Here is a 14,976-nt window from a genome sequence, read left to right as displayed (position 1 = left end):
CTCAAGAAGCATCAGGTGCTTTTCCATTCTTAAGTGAATTAACAACTTGTACCACCTCCCTTTCTGAGACTGGGCCAGAGTATCTCTATTGTCAGTATAAGTATCAGTCAAGGCTGATATGTCCTGTTCCACAATAAGCTTATATGTTTTATCAAAGTTCGGGTTATCGACAGACTTGGCTAAATTTTCATAATATGAAGCCCAGGTATCGAAAATTCCTTCCTCAGTATTAATTATATTATTGTCATATTTGAGAATAGATGTCATGGAAGAGCGCATGTTTCGCTGATTGTTAATTAAAGTGTAGAAATTTTGATCATTTCTGTCAGATAACGACATAATTTTAGTAAATTTAGACTGTCTCTTAGCAGATTCTATTTTCCTCTGCTGTAATCTGAGTTTCTTTTGAAATACTCTCATTTGTTGATAATGAATGCTTGATTTATCTGATGTTCCCTCTTGTTTCCACATCCAATAATGAAATTTACTACGATTTGAAATTTCCGTCATATTCGGAGTCCAATATCTACTATTTTTCCTACGTGTTCTTCTATTAGGCGGTTGTAGCGTATCAGCTGTTTGAGTAATTATCTCACAGGCAGAAATCACAAATTCATCAATGTTTTCAATAGTAAGATTATCTATTTCAGTTTTTTTTTTGCTGCAAATTTAATTCCTTTAATCTCTGATATTCACTTTTATCAATTTCATTCCAGTTTATACTCTGCAAATGATTTTATAGTGTGTCTTTTTTATGTTGTTGTGTATTTTTTCAAATAAGGGCGAATGTTGGTACCTATTAAAACGTTTAATCCCGCTGCATTTGTTTGCACCTGTCCTAAGTCAGAAATCTGATGTTCAGTAGTTGTCGTTTGTTGATGTGGTTCATAAGTATTTCTCTTCTCTCGTTTTTTATATAGATTAGACCGTTTGTTTCCCGTGTGAATGGTTTTACACATGTTATTTTTGGGGCCCTTTATAGTTTTCTATTCGGTGTGAGCCAAGGCTCCGTTTTGAAGACCGTACTTTGACCTATAATGGTTTACTTTTACAAATTGTGACTTGAATGAGAGAGTTGTCTCATTGGCACTCATACCACATCTTCTTATGTCTATCTTGGTATAAAGGCTCACATATGGTTGAATTTATCGTTCTTATTTTCAACAAAAGGTACTCTAAAATGCCGTTTAGTAAATACAATTAACCTTATATATATTTAAACGCAACCTTAGTATGGTACAGTGTTTTTTATACATATTAACGTTCAATTTTTAAACCTCACCTGTATACGATTATCTTAGTTTTAAACGTAATAATTAAATGTACCTCAAAAAGGTCCCCGTCTACATAAATAAGCCATATATTGAAGGATAATTGAAGCCAAAGCAAAATAATCACCTTTTTACCCTACATTTACAATTAATTTCAAAATTATTTTTGTTTACTTGGTGTTCAAAACATAAAATACACCGCCCAAACAATTGTCTGTCTGTACAATTCCTTGTTCTTATAAACATGTGATTGTTCTGATAGCAGTGTGTTTTCTATTAATTTATTTTGATTTTATTTATTACTTTTGCAATATTTTCCTTTTTTTTCTTTGCAGCCTCCAATATAGGACATTATTCAAAAAGGGTGATTGTCACCATACCATCAGAAAAGATGACATGTTTTTGGACCAGTAAACCATATGTTCTACATACACTGGTGTTTTTGTCCCTCACAACGTTATCTTTTTGTCAATGTAAGTTTAAATCTAAATCTTGTTTATATAAACATGCTTCTTATTAAGTATAGCCACTAATCACTGAATTCCTTCAAGTATATACTTATAGTTACAGACAGTTAGAGGATACATAGCGCTCATTTTACACATATTTTTGGGGGATATTTATAACGATCTATATGATTTTAAAACTATTGATTGGACATGTACGTTCATAAATAGTTGTAAGTTAATGGAATTATGAAAGAATGATATTTCATATTTTAAAATAAAACTCATTTTTCTTTCTTTTCACCTCTATAGGTTGCAATTCTGTAAATATAGACAATGCAATTTCCCATAGGAACGAACTCCCTTTGCGGCTAAAACTGTGACACTTTTACTATGAAGTTTCGTGAAAAATAATATCCTAGAACGGAAAGTTTATATGCACTACTATTTTATTCAAAGGTCAAAACATAGGGCTGTGCGGCATATTTTTAACATTTATATGCCCTGAACTTCTAAGAGTTTAAACTTATACTAAAATTCTATACTACCCTTACCTCCATTTTTGGACCTCCTAAGAATTAAAATTTAGGCGCTACCATGTTTTTCTATACTGGTTACATTCCAAAGTGATGTCTCTATGAGATGAAACACAGAAATCATAAATGGGAACCAGTACGTTAACAAATTAACATATCTATGAAAATTATATATCTCCCCAAAAGAGGCGTGGTTTGAGAAACAGCTGTATTTACAAAGTGCAGCCCTAAGTATTTCAATCCAAGCAACGTTAATTGAAACAAACAAAAATGAAATTCAGGACAGTATCTTGTTCAATTCTATATTTCAGCACACATTCGTTTATATCTTTTTACATTTACCGATGTAAATCATTTGAAATACATGTTGCTGAGAGAGTGATAGAGCAGATTAATTCCCCGAAAGGTTAAAATAGTTGTATTACACCCTAAGTATGCAGTGAAAGGAACCATACATATAGTGTGCCTGTTTTTCAAAAGCATGTGACCAGGTTACAACCACTATTTTTTTTCTTAAAATGTCCTGTACCAAGTCATGAATTCGGCAGTTGTTATTACACAGTCCATTTCTATGTATTTTGAAGTTTTTTTTTTTGTTGTAGTTCAGTGTTTCTGTTGTTACGGTGTTTTCCTCTTATAGTTGACATGTTTCCCTCGGTTAAGGTTTGCTACCCGGATTTGTTTTTGCTTAATCGAATTATTACTATTGAACAGCTGTATACTACAGTTGCGTTAATTTGGGTTATTTTCCCGTACTCTAATAATAGACACATATTTCTGTATTGTATATTTTGTAGCTCCCGGTTATACAGTTATCACCGGCCCAACGTTTAAAGTTGAGGGCGATTCTGTATCATTGACATGCAATTCAACTTATGGTACCCAAGTATATTGGTACCAAAACAACCAACTGTTAGATGATTCATGGACAACAGCAAATGGAGTAACAACAAACACCTATACCTTTCTGGCTGAAAAAACGCACCACCTGGCACTGTTTGAATGTACGGTTGATAATGTTCTGAGTTCAACATGGTACTTCCAAGTCTACAGTATGTACAATACCAATTTCTTCACGTTTATTTGATCACCATTAATTCAATCCTTACAAAAGGTTCATATAACAAAGATGGTTGTAAAAGTATAAAACAAATTGTAATCGGCAAACCTGGCCGTACATTTATGCATTTTACTTTAGGTGTGTTCCTAAGATATAATTTATATAGCCACTGTTCTTTTCAACTGGCCATCGATAAAATAAATTACAAAAACAGAAACCGTTGCATCTGTTTCACCCATAATTCCATGATGAACTCGGCCGGGGATATCGTGAGTGGTTTCACTAGTCGAATGATTAAAGACGTCTACTTAAAGTTGCAAAACGTAGCAGCTAGTAACTTTTCTAGCAAACTATACATTCGTTGTTTTTATTTAAACCAGATTATGTCTATGGTGAATAAATGGAGATGTGGGGTTATATACCCATGATACAGTAACCGAACTACGGATCTCACGTAACGATATCGAGAGGGTACCACACACAGTCTTCAACCCTCCACGTAAAACATGTTAACATGAACAACAGTTACAACTTTGTTTTTGATAAACTATAAGTGAAATTACTGTGAAAATTACTTTTAAAGTTCCGAAATTAAATATATGAAAGATCACAGTTTCGAATTAGATATAGTTCGATATACTGTCCAATTTTATCAATTATTATTACGAATGAATAAATATGATTATTTTTTTGTCATATTGTATAAGTGTGTTGTGTAATATCACTAAACCCGTATCAGCATTTTTTTTTTTCTTTTATGCATTAAAGTTATGATAATATCAGAAAAAGCTCTGTCGTTCTAGTATTTAGTATGCAAATTTAAAAGTAACTTATTAAATTTGATTGAAAAAAGTCATTTGGATTCCAAGATACACGTATTATTTTGTTTAGTAAAAGTACGTTTAAACTGTGTATGGCCTTATTTTTTGAAACGACTAGACGAGAAATCATCGTTCTTAATAGCAGAGAATAAGATTGATGAAGTTGAATATTGGCAACAGAATTCTACTGTGAAATGATAAAAAAAAAGTAACGTTTTGCAATGCAAATACTCACAGATCGGTTCTTTGTGTCTTTGGTGTTTATTTGACTTGATTATTTTGCCTTGCATCGATTTGAAGAGTCAAGTTCTTTTCAACTCATTTTTATAGTTTGTTCTTTTTTGTTGTGTTATAACAACACTGCCCAAGTTAAGATTAAACGTCGCCGTATGTGCCTGTCCTAAGTCAAAAGTGTGTAATGTAGTAGCTGTCGTTTGTTACTGTATATCATATTTATTTTTCGCTTATTGTTTTGAACACAAATTAGGCTGTTGGTTTTCTCATTTGAATTACTATTTACTATGTGCTTTCTTAGGTCCTTTTGTAATCCAAAATAAAACTATTTTTGTAGAAAATTGCAATTGAAAGGCATTGGTATATTATCCTATATTATCAACGTTAATATATGAAACTCAGGTCTGCTTTTATGGGAACAAAACAACAACATTAGGAAATGGCGCGACATATTGCCTCAATAAAAGGTGTAAAACCACCATTGTTTTTCTCTTATAAGTCTTTGTTTAATATGCAATTTTCAAAACAATTGTGCAGAATTTATCTGTGTTACAAATATAGAAATACTTGGCATGAGTAAAGTTTTATCCTGTGCAGTACGATAGACAACTTTTACATAACATTCCATTGCAAATAAAAAAAAATATTATCCCTGGAATTTAACTAATCAAATTTTCACTCCTTTTTTTCCTTTGTTCAAGCATTTGTAACCATGTAACCTCAAGTTTTAAATATATTCTATAGAAACACGAAATAAAAAAAATTATGCTTTGAAGCACCCAAGATATATGTTTATGACTAAGAATTTTTTCAAAACCATGAAATGTAGGATTAATTTCCTACAATTATCAATTCAAGGAAATATTCTTTTTCCACCCTTATTCGTATGCAACCGGATGTGACGTACTATAAATTGGTGGTATTACACCGCAAAATAGGATAAAAGCGGAAAAAGTAGTCGCGAAAATATTTTTTAACGGTATTTTAATAGTTGTATAATGTCTGTTTATATTGATACACGACAGGAATCACAGAACTGAACCATGTCAAACATGCACTAAACCATGACACCGAATTTTTAGTGATCTTGAAATGTGTGCAAATGTAGGTTTTTTTTAGAATAATTGACGGCAGATTTTTATCATAATGAAATATGTGATGTAACAGGCAGTAAACAAATCACTTTTCTTTATGCATAAGAAACGGATAACAACTTTTAAGTTTTGACATACGCAAGTATTATTCTGTGTCAAATTATTAACTATATGATACAAATTTTAATGTACTAACATATTAGCCATAAACAAAAATACTTACAAGCTTGAATTTATGTTCAGAAGTTCATTAAGCAAAAATTCGGAATGTTTATATTATGTCATTGTTTGTCATAAAAAAAACTTAACACAGTAATGTCGAACTTAACCAAACTATAAAAAAAATCACTGCACTAAACGCTCATCGATATCACGACGTTACTACCCGTGGACACGCTGTTTCATGATATTCTGTTTTAGTTTAAACATATTTTATTGTTCAAAACGGACAAATGGATAAGACACAGGTTTTTCAACTTAGTAACGTCTTCTCTAATTCTGTACCACTGATTTAGATGGAACACGATATATTATCATAACTGTATTAACGAAATACATGGGAATGAGCTTATATCGGATTACATAAACCATTACAAATCTTAAAATTTAGAAAAAAACTGTTTTCATTTGTTTAGTTTTTCATATCGGAGTTCCATTTTAATATCTTATACATAGTGTTCAAGGTGTTGTTTCATTTAAAGTGACCATTACATTTCATTTTTGCTGCTTATCATGCAGGTTTATCGGTGAATATGTCGTTACTAAATGTAAGTCCTATATATTCAATATTCATTTCTTTTCTTTTTTATAATTTCGGAAAAAATCTCGTCATACATTATGTTTGTGTTGGAATCAAAACAAAGTGTTCTAACTCTATCTTATCCTATAACGTTATAAGGAACTATTGTGTCTGATATGTATAATTTAATATTGATTTGGACTTAATTCCATAATATAAAAATATTCTTGTTGAATTTCAGTGCCAAACAGAACACTAAGTTATGTTATGTATGCAGCTAGGTGCAGTTCGTGTTGTGTGAGTGTATCAATAATTGAAAACAAAGATATTTGCTATATTGAAATACTGACTAGAAATGGTAAATTGTAATGTAAAATGATACCTTTTACTTGTTTCTTACAGCCAAACCAAATCATCCAACGTTGACTGGACCTCAAGTTCTTATACTTGGCACTACCTACCAATGGACATGTATAAGCACTGGGGGAATTCCATCACCATCAATGACCATGTGGATTGGTGACAGTCAGTTCAATTATAATATCTCATCAATCAATACAGATATCAAATCAGAATTGCAGTCGTCAGATAAAACTTATACTGTTAACTTTACACTGTCGTGGGCACCAAGTATCAGTTACAATGGTCTGACACTTTATTGTCATGTTCAACATCCAGAGACAAGTGGTAATAGCCGCCAAACCGACAGTCTTCTGTTAACAGTTAATGGTATGCTTATCTATAATTAAAGACCTACGATACAGTTACAGGGGAGATAATCACGTTGCTAACGTTAAGGTTATTTTCGAGACGATAAACAATGACATATTGGTAAAAGATGCATTTTTTCTACTGATTTAAACCATAAGCTTGAAAACTAGTACAATGACCCCTCTTTTAAAAAAATGACTTTTGGTTTCCTCCAAGAATGTGCAATAACAGGATTTTATCGCAGGCTTTTGCCCGACTGATTAATATAAAAAATAAAAAGATTTGTATGATTGACCATTCGAACACTATCCATCACATTTCAAATTACGGGGATGTAAGAAACTTTTTATCACCGTGCGTACGGCCTTCAACCACGAGGAAAGTGGAAATGTGAAAAGAAATATTAATTACGGATTTTTTAACATGCAAAAAAAAGTCAACAAATGGCTTCAGTCGTATCAAATGCATCGACTGATAAATTAGTAAATTGAAATATTTCACTTGTCTTTTTTGCGCTGATATGGCGTAATTAGGACAAATAATTTCGAAACAAGATATCTCAAGTGTATTCATAACTTTAATTTCATTTCCTTTTTTTTTTCTTTAGAGACACTTATTCGATGAATACGTATGAGCTCTGTTGTATTTGACAGTGAAAATGATTATTTGGTTTTCATGTGCAGACCCTTTATCACTTAATGCTGAAAAGCAGTGTTGTATTTCATATTGGGAATGTTTCGGTTTTATTTACAAAGGAGAATCTCTTTTGCTTATTTGTAGAGTCTCTCTCTGTGAATGCTAAAAAGGACTTCTACATTGCACATTTGAAACGTTTTTGGTTTTTAATTGACAACTCCTCTACGATGAATGATGAAGAGTGCGCTGTTTTTCACATTACGAATCCTTTTTGTTTTATTTTTAGACACTTTATCTGTAAATTTTAAAGTGCAATGTGTATAGACTATCGTAGGTCATCTCAACGAGATTGATTTTCTCGCTTGAGCGGGTACGCCGAAAATGAGAAAAGCAATCGAGTTGAGATTACCAATTAGAATCTGTTTATCGCTATTTTACCTATGACGACGTTGATTTTACTTTGAAAACAGCACGTGCGCCCTTAGTTTCTAGCGATAATTGTCATATCACTCTACTGTGCTGAAAAAGGAAATTATCAGTCAGTAAGATCAAAGGAAAATGTCGTAAAATAGTGATAATGTATTTAATATTGGAAATATTGTTTTTATCGATATAGATATTGATTTGTTATCAAAAAATATTCCCAAATAAAAATCATTGTTATTCACATATGTACAATCACGGTCCTACATTCTGTTGATATATATTTTGGTATTGTACAAGGTCATGTTTTTCTCTGACTGTAAATGACATCTTTACACAAACTTTATTTGACATTTATTGTGTACTGATTGATAAAATAGTATAAGATACATGATGCTCTCATTTGTTTTAATTGGTTTTGAAATAGTTTTCCGTAACTGCAAGTACCCTCAGATCTAAACTTTGTGTCTTTTGTGTTTTTGTTAGTTTTTTTGTTTTGTTTTTTGTTGATCTGTTGAATTAAACCCTTTTCAAATTAATTTTGTAGTGTGTTTTTATGTTGTACTTTTACACCACTGTCCCTGGTTAGACACGCCAATTTCTGTATGTGCCTGTCACAAGTCAAAATCCAGTAATTCAGTGGTTTTCGTTTGTTGCTGTTCATGATATCTATTTTTTATTTATTGTATTGCACATACCTTAGGCCGTTATTTCCTGGTTTGAACTGTTCTCGAATTACCATTTCGGGGCCTCTCCTTGCTAACTGTGACGCATTGGTTTTGCTCATTGTTGAAGACCATGTGATAACCAATAGTTTTTAACTTCTACTTCGTTTGGTTTCTTGTGGAGAGTTGTGTCATTGCAAATCATACCATTTCTTCTTCTTTTTTTTTTATTATACGAGAAGACAATCTTAATGAGAAATTTATTTTCCTCTATAGTTGATGTGTTTCCCTCAATTCTAGTTTGTTTCCCGTTTTTTTTTTTTTTTTGCTGTAATAAAATTTTAAAAATCATCGTAAATTAAGGAATTATCTCCCTTCTGCATTGCTCTGATTTCTTGTAATGATTTGGTTTCACTTTGTTTTATTCGTTTGTGGGTTTATCAGCTCTACAACGTTTAAGTTTGGTTTAGATTTTTAGATAGTTCTGCATGGAGTACAACTGAAGAGACATTGGTTGTCAAAATGCACATTTAAACATTGAAATGTATACCGTTATTATAAAGACACTATGTTGTTATAAAATAGTGTATATTATTATACAGACACGCTATTCTAGGATATTCGTACCACCGATTAAGATAAATAAAAAATATATGTCATCCGAACTTTATGAACAAAATATCATGGGAGTGATCTTATATCTCAATACGTTTAACAGTACATTAGTTCAAGCATATAATATTTTTATTCTTTATTTTATTTTTGTTTTTGTTGGGGTTCTGTTTTAACCGATTATACATGTTGTTTATTAAAGTGTTGTTTTATTTAGTGAAGCTGTGACGTTTCAGCCTTGCTCTTTATGACACAGGTTTGTCGGTTAATAGTATCAAAAACTTACGAATGTTCTATATATTCAATATTCATTTCTTTGTTTTATAAACTCGTATAAAATCTCGTCATACAATATGCTAGTTTTGGAATCAGAAAAAAATGTTCTACTTTTATTTGTCCTGTCACGTTATTGTGAAATATTGTATGTGATATTTATGATTAAATATTGATTATGACTCAATTCCATAATAACAAACTTCCTTGTTGAATTTCAGTGCAAAGGAGAACACTTAGTTATTTTATTATGCAGCTTGATGTAGTTCGTTTTGTGCGATTGTATCCATAATTGAAAAAAAAGATATGTGATATATGAAAATATAGAGTAGAAATTACAAATGACAATGTAAAATGGCTCATTTTGCTTATTTCTTACAGCCGAACCGAATCACCCAACGTTGACTGGATCTCAAATTCTAATACTTGGCACTACCTACCAATGGACATGTATAAGCACGGGAGGAATCCCATCACCCTTAATGACCATGTGGATTGGTAACAGTCAGATAAATACAGGAATCACACAATCATCAATATTGCAGTCAGATGGAACTTATTCTGTTACCTCTACACTTTCGTGGGCACCAAATATCAGAGACAATGGTCAGACACTTTATTGTCACGTTCAACATCCAGCGACACGTGTAAATAAGACAGTCAGTCTTCAGTTAACAGTTAATGGTATGTTAATATATATTTTGATCACAAACAAATGCAATAGTGTATACACGACTTAATTTTCGAATTCCATGTATATGCTATGTTGGACATTCAACAGTATTCTTGGCTTCAAAACATTCTGCATGTCATATTCTCCTCTATTAAATTACATTAGTCACAGAACGAAAAGAGTTTTGTAAAATACAATGTGATGTATAACATAATTAACTATTACAAATAGCAATAAATTAAGATAGACAAACAAGAATGTTACTGGTTTATAATTTATTTTTGTATTATTTTTTTAAGGTGGTGTATAACACTACAGGGAAATAACTCTGTAAAAATCAGCTGAACGTTTAATCACGTTCTATTGTTAAGAAAGTATTAAGCTTCTTAATGATAAAAAAAATAGTGTTTGTCAAACTGCTATATATCCAATGAAGTTTTCCGAAAAAAGAGTGGTTCAAGTTTTTGGAAATTTTTATATTTTTGTCAAAGGGTCAAAGTGAATATTTTGTCAAAATTTTATGAAAATTAAACGAGCCAAATTAATTTTAGTCAAGGTGTTTGGTACCACCTTAATAACGTATAATAACAAGATTCCTTTTGCTGGTTTTTTCCCGGAACGTTTAGTATATTATAAAACATAAGGAGATTTTTATAAATGACAATGCAAACATTATCCACTAGAGTTCACATGGCGTGGATGTAAGCAACTATAGGTCATCGTGCATAAATATCCTTCCATAACGAGATTACTTTAGATTTATTACAAAGGAAACGTTAAAAGAAAAAAAATGCGGATTTTAATAGTTACTGTAAAAAGTCAACAAAAGAGTTCAAACATTACAAATACATCGACTGGTAAAATAGTAAGTTGATATATTACACTCGCCTTATTTTAGTTGTTTGCACTGCTGCGGGGTAAAGTAGGACAAATCACTTGGATACTAGATATCTCAAGTGTAAATGTTTATTCATAACTTAGATTTCACATTCTTTTCCTTACCGTTTTTTTGGTTTGTTTTCCATAACAAATCTTGCAGTTGTTATCAAATAGTTCGTTTCTATGTGTGTTTGCGTTTGTTTTTGTCGCACTTCGGTGTTCCTGTTGTTCATTTGTTTTCCTTTTATAGTTGATGTGTTTCCCTCGGTTTTGGTTTGTAACCCGGATTTGTTTTTTTTTCAATCGATTTATGACTTTCGAACACCGGTATACTACTGTTGCCTTTATTAATCCATAAATACTTAAGAGCTCTGTTGTAGTTGACATTGGCAATATTTTCAATTTACAATTGCGGACAATTTATCAGTTGATGCTGAAAAGCAGTCTTGTATTTCCCATATGGATTGTTTTTTGGTGTTGGTTTTTTTTACCAAACCCTTTATCAGTGCATGTTGAAGAGTGCTATTGTATTTTACATTAGGAATGTCCTTTTTAATTTGCATACTTAGTAGCACTGTTGTCTTTTATTAAGAAAGTTATTTGTTTTTGCTGACCCTTTATTAGTGATAGCTGAAGAGATCTGTTCTATTTCACATGAGGATATTTTGTTTTATTTCCAGACCCTTTATTATGGTATTATTACGTGAGTATTTCTGTATTGGCCTTGTTATTTGTCCGAGGCTTGTTGTATTTGCCTGAGGCGAAGCCGAAGGCCAATACAGCTGGCCAAGGACCAATAACAAGGCCAATACAGAAATACACGTAATGATACCTTTATTAATTAACTACAGTGTTAACATTGTTTTATATACCACAAGAGATAAACCAATTTTTACCTTGAAGTGGAACTATCCAAATTTGAGTTCCCTTTTATCATGTTTATACATGTAAGCTGCAATATCAAATGATCTGATGCTGTTTCCAGGCGTCTTCTACATTTTCTCATCTGATGAATTTTTTAACCCTTACCAGTCACTATAAAGTGTTACAGTTTAGACGCAACACATAAATAGTAATTGGAAAGGTACTGCCATTGCATGTGTAATGCAGAAACAAATTATTTAATAAAAATGTAGGAGTTGAATATGATTAAAAATGATACAACTATCCATAAGGTAACTGACCGAAGATTTGAACAATTACAGGTCACCCTTCCACAATGAATATGCCTGGTTTTGGTCGAAAAACATGAGAAGCGAAAATAAACAGTAAATCGGTTGTACCTGAGGTCGACAAGAAATGAACTTTGTGATAAACTACTCGTTGCCCAAACCTGTAATAATTCAATTGTCTGCTTACAAAATGCTTTTTAAATGAATGTGACCGTCTTTAGCCTGAAATATATGCCACACTGAACATTTCGGCATGTTTATGGTGAGTAAATGAAAACTGCGTCTTCCTAACGACTGTTTACTTTAAGTTTGTGTTTATCATAACTTTCGATCTAGAGACGTTCCGAAATCCTGTATTGGCCGGATCAGAACTCGGCCAATACAGAAAAAAATCAATATTGGCCGAGTTATTCTGTATTGGCCGAGTTGACACTTTTATATTGCATAGGCAGTTTTCATCATATTAAGTCCAATAACAGAGTAGTTAATTAATAATAGAAAATATAGAAGTGCAATGATGTATTTAACTTTGGGAATGTTATTTGTTGCAGACCCTTAATCAATGAATGCTTCAGAGCACTTATGTGTTCTTCGAATTGAAAATGTTTTTGTTTTATAATGTATAACAACTGGCATATTCCTGACTTGGTACAGGCATTTTCGTATGTAGAACATGGTGGATTAAACCTGGTTGTATAGCTAGCTAAACATCTGATTTGTATAACAGTCGCATAAAATTCCATTATATTGACAAGGTTGTGTGATCAAAACAAACAGACAAAATAGGTAAAAATGTAAAATATTTGGGTACAGCAGTCAACATTGGGTTATAATTTTAATCACTATCAAAACAAATAAATATGTAAACCCTGTATGAGTGATTGCGAAAGAGTACTGATTTATTTCATTGGGACTGTATTTTATTCCGAAACCCTTTACCAGTGAATGCAGAAGAGGACTGTTGTATTCCATTTTAGGGTTGCTTTTTTTTTTTTGTATTTTTTTCCAAGTTATCGGTATTACAGTTTTAATGAACTATAGTAAATTCCGAAATTATATCTTCTATTCCGCTCAGTATCGCAATAAGAAGAACTCGCATTCGGATTTCGATACATGTGTCTGTATGCAGATTTTCCTGAAATCGGAATGATTGATCTCGCCGTTTTGTCCATTCTCCAATAATTGCACAAATAAAAGTACTCGAAGATATCTGAATTTCCAATATTGAAATTTGGAATGTATTTTATATACACACCCGTCATCGGTGAATAATGAAATAAATGTAGTATTTCACATTGAGAACGTTTTTTTTTTATTTACAAACCTTTTGTCGGTAAACGCACAGAGCGCTGTTGTGTTTCGCATTTTAAGTGTAATTTGATTTGCAATCTGTTATTAGTGAATGCTGAATAGCTGTGGTGTATTTTTTTTTTTTTTCTTTTTTTTTTTTGGAATATTTTGGGTTTTGTCATACCCTTTATCTGTGAATGCCGAAGAGCACTAATGTATTTCACATTTGTAATGTTCATTTGATTTGCAAGCTGTTTAAATTACAAATGATTTTGTATTATTTGGAGATCCTTTATTATGGAATGCTAAAAAGCATTGTTATATTGAACATAAGAAAAAATTGTTTACTCTGCAAAAGAGCTGAAGCGTGCTGTATAATGCATTGAAATTTAATTTGATTTTTAATCCAGACCGTTTATTGAGGAATGTTGTTGATTCTATTATCAGTGAATGCTAAAGAGCACTGTTGTATTTGACATTGGTATTGTTTTTATATTATATGCAGAGCCTTTATCAGTGAAGGCCACACCGACACAGTATCAACAGAATATTGGTACTCCTATTACTTTGAACTGTGTTATAACTGGAACAGCAACATCTATCACTTAGTATTTTAACAACCTAGTGATTAATATTGCTTCTTTTTCGAAATATTCCAATACGGACAAATCTTAAGACAACCCGGACTATTCTTGAAGACAACTCGAACAACTTTTAAAGACAACTCGGATCAGTTTGAAAAATAATTCGGACCACTTCTGAAGGCAACACAGAAATCTTTAAATGAGAGTTGTAAAGCAGGTACATTCACGATGAATAACGTCACAAATTTTGCCACTGAATATCGTTTACGTTTAAACAAATTCTCGTGTTGTTAACGATAGATATTGGAGCGTGACGATAAATAATAACTTTGTGAAATAATTGAGAAATAACCATTTAGAACAGATACATTAAAAGATAGTAATCATTTGCCCGTTAGGCCCTAATAGGCCCAAATAAGGTATCGTTGAGCAAAGATACATCTTCTTCTACTAACATAGACACAGCAGAGAGATGTGTATATCAGCTATGTCGTCGCATTCAAATACAAAAATATCAGAGATTAACCAACCTCTTAGTGATGAGATTTTGTAAATTGTAAGGTCGCGCTTAGTTCACAGAACATTATGACTAATGACGCGATTTTATTACGAAGTCAAATAATTTAACACATAATTTAAAACAATGAAAAAAATTAAAACAGTGTTTTAAGTTTAGCTAGCTATAAAACCAGGTTTATTCCACCATTTTCTACATACGAAAATGCCTGTACCAAGTCAGGAATATGACAGTTGTTATCCATTCATTTGATGTGATTGAGTTTTTGATTTTGCCATTTGCTTAGGGACTTCCCGTTAAGAAAATTCCTCGGAGTGCGTTAGTTTTGTTTTTTTACTTT

At 31.9% G+C, this 14,976-nt stretch overlaps 1 protein-coding gene across 1 annotated transcript in view; it reads left to right on the top strand.

Annotated features, from left to right (window-relative positions):
* The window catches only part of LOC127736691 (hemicentin-1-like), a 100,284-nt gene that overhangs the window by 15,247 nt on the left and 70,061 nt on the right, over nt 1-14,976 (top strand). The window contains exons 2-5 of the mRNA XM_052247273.1: nt 1,607-1,744; nt 3,051-3,305; nt 6,604-6,930; nt 9,903-10,205. Of these exons, the coding sequence (XP_052103233.1) occupies nt 1,663-1,744; nt 3,051-3,305; nt 6,604-6,930; nt 9,903-10,205 (967 nt within the window). The 5' untranslated portion in view covers nt 1,607-1,662. The remainder of the gene's footprint in view (nt 1-1,606; nt 1,745-3,050; nt 3,306-6,603; nt 6,931-9,902; nt 10,206-14,976) is intronic.

Source organism: Mytilus californianus, unplaced genomic scaffold (assembly GCF_021869535.1).
Source record: "Mytilus californianus isolate M0D057914Y unplaced genomic scaffold, xbMytCali1.0.p SCAF_1, whole genome shotgun sequence".
Taxonomy (NCBI): domain Eukaryota; kingdom Metazoa; phylum Mollusca; class Bivalvia; order Mytilida; family Mytilidae; genus Mytilus; species Mytilus californianus.
Note: the sequence above shows the minus strand (reverse complement) of the source record. Positions and strands in the feature narration are given on the sequence as shown.